This window comes from Triticum dicoccoides, chromosome 6B (genome assembly GCF_002162155.2).
Source record: "Triticum dicoccoides isolate Atlit2015 ecotype Zavitan chromosome 6B, WEW_v2.0, whole genome shotgun sequence".
In the NCBI taxonomy this organism is placed as follows: Eukaryota; Viridiplantae; Streptophyta; class Magnoliopsida; order Poales; family Poaceae; genus Triticum; species Triticum dicoccoides.
In genome coordinates this window covers 666,173,001-666,179,708 of record NC_041391.1, presented here as the reverse complement: position 1 = coordinate 666,179,708, position 6,708 = coordinate 666,173,001, and the positions used below count along the sequence as shown (strand labels likewise).

Genomic DNA, 6,708 nt, shown 5'->3' with positions numbered 1-6,708 from the left:
GTCGGGACATAGCGCACATTGTATTTGTGGCGAAGCTCAGAAGGAGAAGGTATCAGTCGACCTGCACCTCGTCGTCCTTGCAGAGCGCAATGGATTTCATACTTAGGCGAGTGCTAGACTGCGGCTAAGCCCCCGAGTGGGTGATTTGTTCTTCACTCGGTAGGATTTTTCAAACTTAGGCGAGCACTGGGCTGCAGCTAAGCCTCCGAGTGGGAGGTTTGCTCTCCACTCGGTAGGATTTTTCACACTTAGGCGGGCACTGGGCTGCAGCTAAGCCCCCGAGTGGGAGGTTTGCTCTCCACTCGGTAGGATTTTTCACACTTAGGCGAGCACTGGGCTGCAGCTAAGCCCCCGAGTGGGAGGTCTGTTCTCCACTCGGTAGGATTTTTCACACTTAGGCGAGCACTGGGTTGCAGCTAAGCCCCCGAGTGGGAGGTTTGCTCTCCACTCGGTAGGATTTTCAGATACTTAGGCGAGCACTGGGCTGCAGCTAAGCCCCCGAGTGGGAGGTTTGCTCTCCACTCGGTAGGATTTTTAGATACTTAGGCGAGCACTGGGCTGCAGCTAAGCCTCCGAGTGGGAGGTTTGCTCTCCACTCGGTAGGATTTTTTGTGGCGCAGCTTCGAAGGAAAAGGTAGCAGTCGACCTGCACCTCGTCATCCTTGCAAAAGCGCACGTTGTATTTGTGGCGTAGCTCGGAAGGAGAAGGTATCAGTCGACCTGCACCTCGTCATCCTTGCAGAGCGCATATTGTATTTAATACTTAGGCGAGCACTGGGCTGCAGCTAAGCCCCCGATTACTCCACAATAGTCTTCGGACACTAAAAACGTGTCCGACTCTGCAAAACAAATACCACACACAACCGTAGAGAGTATAATATTTCACGAGTCCAATCCGCTGACAAAGTTAATAAAAATGGCAAGTCTTTTGGCTTGTTTCAAAAAAAAAACATGCCACACAAACGGGGTGAGTCATGTACATGTTTATTTTCCGGTTCCAAGATGATTGTAAATGTTCTTTCTTTTTTTCTTCTTTTTACTATGTTTTCATTGTTGTTGTTTTTACCGACTTTCCACTTTTTGGTTTATTTTTGTAATTTTATTTTATTTACTTTCATTAATATTTTTAAAATCAATGACTTTTAAGTTGACAATATTTTTAAAAATTATGAATTAGTCGGTAATTGCCTTTGGCTCCTAGGTGCATATGCACCCGAAATACACATTTCGAAAAGTTAAAAAATTTGGAACAAAAATCCCGCGTGTATATCCGGACGTTTTTTGTGGCTTGTGTAAAAGAGCATGCAGCTGTTGTGGTGTGGTATGCCATGGTATGGATTTTTTTTTTCAAAGAGCAGGCATACAAGGAAAAGTTTGTTTCCTCTTTTAGTCGGGCCATTTTCTGCGTCACCACAGGACTGCACTGTTGTGTGTGTTAGTTTTTATATGGTGTTGGGAATGGATATACTACGCTAGTATAAATCAAAAAATTCTATCATGTTCACCCCAGGAACTCCTACAAGTAATTGATGGTGAAGTCATAAATTACCTCTCGACACGAAAGGCTGTCGATGTCGTGCACCGATGTTGATGTAGTCGTACTACTCCTCTTGACACACACAAACTTGGGTGTATTTTGCAATTTTCTGCAAGGCTGTTTTCTAATGATCCGGGATGAGTATACTTAATGGGAGGTACAGTAGCATTTGGCCTTTCTGAAAAGGAAAAAAAGGAGAGGCCCGAACTCCCTTGCACACACTTGACGTGCTCCTGACCCCTTTGGGCGCAGCACACCTTGTGGGCTTAAACAAGACAGAGCGCATGAGCCAGCTTTGGATAACCGGTTAACCACCATCATCGTCAGCCAACTACTGCTCCAAATGCCAAGCCACCGCCCACATGATTCCAAAAAGGAATCTGTAAGCGTTTCCTTTCCTAGTACTCCCTCCGTTCGGAAATACTTGTCATCAAAATGGACAAAAATGTATGTATCTAGAACTAAAATACGTCTAGATACATTTCTTTTTGTCCATTTTGATGACAATTATTTCCGGACGGAGGGAGTAGCTTATACGGAGTATTAATCTGCTCCGACTTCTTCGTTTTAACGTCATCGTTGAGGTCTCGCGCCACCTCCTGACGGCCCGGACCGCGCAAGCGTACACGCACGCAGCTCTCAGCTGGCGGCAAACGCCAACTACCAACCGCGCGCCGGATCCCCCGCCACTCGCTCCTCATCATTCCCTTTTGTGTTTATCCCCTGGTTTTTAAACCCTCCTGTCACCGCTTTGATTTGGCGTACAAATCAGAGCACCCAAAAGAGGACCCAGACATGGATAGAAAAAAACAATTAACGATTGTGTGCGAAAGCAACCGGCGGCCATGGTGGACCGACATTGTGTTCTTAACGCACCATCAACAGGAAAGCAGTCAGCGGTTTACCTTGCCCTGCAAATAGTACACCCTTTTACCAGTTCTGATTTTATTTGTTTGTTGCCTACTAGTAGTATTTCTGGACCATTCTGACTAACCGATTCATTTAAAGACAGCTCTTGCGCATGCATGCTGGGCTTCATTGCAAATGATTACGCATGGAGTTGACCCAACAAATAAATATTTCATTATTCCCATAAAATATAAAAATAAACAAAAAAATCATAGCATATATGTATGGCTTGTCATATTTCTAAAATCGAGATATTAATTAAAAATTACTCCATTTTTGAAAGGAAAATAGAATAAGTGGAAAACCCTCAAAAGCAAGGGGGCAGAGTATAAAACAAACACATAAACAGAGCAGAGATTAACAGCTGCGCCGGAAAACAATTAATCATCAATCAATTTAGTCAAACGCCCATCGCTTCTGGTCGTCTTCCTGCCTTCCTCTCCTCCTCCTCCTCGCCATCCTTCTCCTCTCGCCATTTCCTCCGCCGAATCGCCGCCGCCCAAATCCACCGCAGCAAACCCCTCTCCCCAGGTGTTCGTCGCGCAATCCAGAGCTCTCCGCACGAAGATTCCGCCGAGCAGGCCGCGGTCGCCCGGTTCTCCCGCTGTATTGCTGCGGCCAGCGGCCTGAATCTCGAGCCCGAGCAGCTCGCGGAGGCGGGGCTCCCGGCGCGGCGTCCCCTTTGAGCGTCTCTGCGAGTCGGCGGCCCGAATCCGCTGCTGGAGGGAGCCCGGCGGCTGCGGGAGCTCGCGCTTCAGGATAAGATCGGTGCAGGGATTGGAGGGGGCTCGCTGGTTAGGGCCCGGCCATGGCGCTGTTCCGCAAGTTCTTCTTCAGGAAGCCGCCCGACGGGGTGCTCCTCATCACGGACAACATCTACGGTAAATGGAGATGGAGCTGTTTCCTCTGCGTTGCCGTTTTAGTAGTAGAAGAAATAAGTTTCAGTTTGGTTGATCTGTTGCTGACTGCACCTTCCAAGTAGTATAAGCAACTGAGCCTAGTTCAAATGCTGATTTGAGCTGCGGTGAGCAAGCACTAGCTGGTTTAGAGAAGGAATTTAAGTCGAGAAATTGCTCCATTTTAGCTTATGCGTTTGTCGGCTTATCAGTTACGGAGTATGTGTTTTGAATGAGGAAATCCAGTCAGATTTCCGTCGCCTTTCAGAACGTGCCTAGCTTTATTTTCAGTGGCTAAATAGCCATTTCAATGCAGAACAGAGTCGAGTATTAGCATGGCTGACACATGTCACTTGTATTTGTTTCAGTTTTCGATCATTGCTTCTCCTTGAATGCACCGGAGGAGGACCAGTTCGAGGCACACACCAGGGGCATCGCAGCACATCTTCTAGAAGATTTTCATGATCACTCGTTCATGGTCGCGAATTTCGGGACACGGTCAGAAGAAAGCCGCTTATACCACATTTTGTCCGAGTATGGCATGACTGTTTTGGACTACCCGGGCCACTATGAGGGGTGTCCACTTCTCACCATCGAAATGGTGCACTGCATCTTGAAGTCCAGCGAAAGCTGGCTCTCTCTGGGCCAGCATAACTTGCTCATAATGCACTGCGAACAAGGGTGCTGGCCTATCCTGGCTTTCATGCTAGCTGCTCTCTTGTTGTACCTGGGGCAGTATTCAGATGAGCAGAAAACACTGGATATGCTCTACAAACAATCATCTTCGGAGTTCTTGGAGATGTTTTCACCTCTAAATCCCATGCCTTCTCAAATTAGATACTTGCGGTATATTTCGATGAGGAATGTCATGCCTGAGTGGCCTCCCGCTGATAGAGCCCTCACACTGGATTGTCTGACTTTGAGGATGCTTCCTGATTTCCAAAGTCAAGGTGGTTTTTGTCCGATATTCAGGATATATGGTCCAGATCCACTCATGCCTCATGATCAGACTCCCAAAGTTCTTTTTTCAACCCCCAAAACAAGTAATCTTGTCCGTTTTAATTCACAGGTAATTGTTCATTTTCTGATAATCTATTTGAAGTGAATCTGCATGTCCTTAATTGTTAATGGCTTAGTACTGGACTAAGGATTTAAATAGCTAGCTATAACTGCATTTGCTAGCGATTAGCGGGATAGCTTCAATTACCTCCGCTCGATAGCTCCGCTACCTCATATAGATATATTATATCATAATTTAGTATCGTAATTTTTAAGTGCGACTTGACAAAAACATTACTTATAAGGTTGATCTAAAAGAAAAATATCAAGAGACTTCAACTGTGCCTTTTTCAATACTCCAACATCCATATTTCTTAGTCAAAAAGTACTTGATGTGATACATTTTTTGTTATGGTTATTCAATTTGACATCTATTAATGCATTTTATCGTTTACATTGTATATTAAAATTCTATTGTTGATAGCTTTCAATAGCTTTTTAGGACCTTGCCGCTAAGCTGTGAAAGTTGCGTATAACCTTGTTACTGCATTGTCACATTAATAGGCTATCATGTTGATGATCTTCTGAAGTATATAGTTTTTAATACTCTTAAACTGACCATTTATGTACTTAGGCAGATGAACGGGTGAACATAAACCTTCAATGTCATGTCCAAGGTGATGTTGTCATAGAGTGTAGCAACTTGTATGATGATCTAGATCGCGAGGAGATGGTATTCCGGATCATGTTCAACACGGCTTTCATCAGGTCAAACATCTTGATGCTCAGCCGTGATGAAATAGACATGCTATGGAATGCAAAAGATCAATTCCCTAAAGATTTTCGAGCTGAGGCAAGTGTTTTAAATTAACTTGAGAACTAGCCTACTTTTTATACATGATTTTTTACTTGCAACTTGTGTTGATGCTAGGTTATCTTTTCTGACATGGATGCAACTACTTCGCTTGTTACGACAGAGCCTTTGAGTCATCAAGATAAACAAGGACTTGGTGTTGAAGAGTTTGCTAAAGTGCTAGATATCTTCAACCATTTGGACTGGTTGGATGGGGATATGGATACTGCACTGGACACACCCCAGAAAAGGTTCCAGGTTACTTCCCAAGGAAATATTAGTGCATCTCCTCCTGATGAGCCTGAAACTTTTTTTGATACTCAAGAAGAACTTGGCTTTGATAATTTCTCTGGTGAAATCAACTCTTCTGCTCGTGTGCTGAAGCTTCAAAATCACTTTGGTATGCTTGGCAGCACTGAACTTAAACAAGGCCCCCCACATTCAAGTCCAACGGAAGTTCCATCCAAACCACATAGAATAGATTTGGATCCTTCACGAACAGAGCCTCCTTCGGTGTTGTTTGCACCATCAGAGGTTACAAAGCCAAAGGCTAGTGTTTCATCAGTAGCACCATCTTCAGTTACAGTTACGCCCCAGCCTGTATTTTCACCAGTTCAACCGCAGCCACTGCCATCTGATTCTGCTGTGCAAATTTCATCAGAGGCATCAGCGACAACATCTGTAGGGAAGCCTGGTTCACAAACTCCAATACAGCATGAACCTTCACCTCTTATGGTAACTAAATCAGGATCATCAACATCTTGGATACCGTCATGTGCACCTCCTCCGCTTCCTCCCCGACCGGCCACTGTTTCATTAGCCCCTGTTTCCCCTACCTTACCCATAAATACTAGTACAAGTCTGATCAGTGTTTCCCTTAAATCAACCATGCCCTCCCCTTCATCTCCTCCAGAGCCATCAGCCTTTGCACAAGCTTTTGCAACTGAACAACTGGTTAAATCACAAGAATCTTCTTACGAGATTCTCAAGTCACTGCCTGATAGTTCTACAGCTTCAGCTTCTTCAGTTTGTATAGTAAAGGAATCTAGTACCCCTAAAGCATCTTCACCGGTGACGTTGCCTGCAATTCCTCTGACTTCAGACTCAGGGCCCTTAGTAACTCCAGTCACAAGATCAGATCCTAACCCAGCATCGCCGCTCCCACCACCACCACCACCTCCCCCTCCTCCTATAAAAGCAGCCACTGTGTATGAACAGGAGACAAGCAGGAAAGAAAAGGTTGCACCACCTCAGCCTCCACCCCCGCCACCTCCACCAGCACTGCCACGAGCACCTTTTGAAAATGCTACACAATCGTTTACTATGTATGAAATTTCTTCCCCACCAGTTCGATCTTCACCACCACCCCCGCCCCCGCCACCACCTCCCTCGTTGGTAAGCAGAAAAGAAACGGTTACACCACCTCAGCCTCCTCCTCCGCCACCTCCACCAGCACTGCCACGAGCACCGTTTGCAAATTCTACACAGTCGTTTACTGCGTATGAAATTTTTTC

General features: G+C 45.5%; 1 protein-coding gene across 1 annotated transcript; it reads left to right on the top strand.

Annotated features, from left to right (window-relative positions):
- The first annotated feature begins 2,838 nt into the window (after positions 1–2,838).
- LOC119323366 (formin-like protein 7) lies at positions 2,839–5,461 on the top strand. The gene is made up of 4 exons (XM_037597004.1): positions 2,839–3,327; positions 3,711–4,411; positions 4,976–5,194; positions 5,319–5,461. Exons 1-4 carry the CDS (start codon positions 3,255–3,257, stop codon positions 5,325–5,327), a joined length of 1,002 nt encoding a protein of 333 aa, XP_037452901.1. The 5' UTR covers positions 2,839–3,254; the 3' UTR covers positions 5,328–5,461.
- The last annotated feature ends 1,247 nt before the right edge of the window (positions 5,462–6,708 follow it).

Excerpts from the sequence above, each read along its gene's own strand:
- LOC119323366 (XM_037597004.1), top strand. The coding sequence starts at position 3,255 with ATGGCGCTGTTCCGCAAGTTCTTCTTCAGGAAGCCGCCCGACGGGGTG. Across the intron at positions 3,328-3,710 it reads CATCACGGACAACATCTACG|TTTTCGATCATTGCTTCTCC; the intron begins GTAAATGGAGAT and ends TATTTGTTTCAG. Across the intron at positions 4,412-4,975 it reads TTGTCCGTTTTAATTCACAG|GCAGATGAACGGGTGAACAT; the intron begins GTAATTGTTCAT and ends TTATGTACTTAG.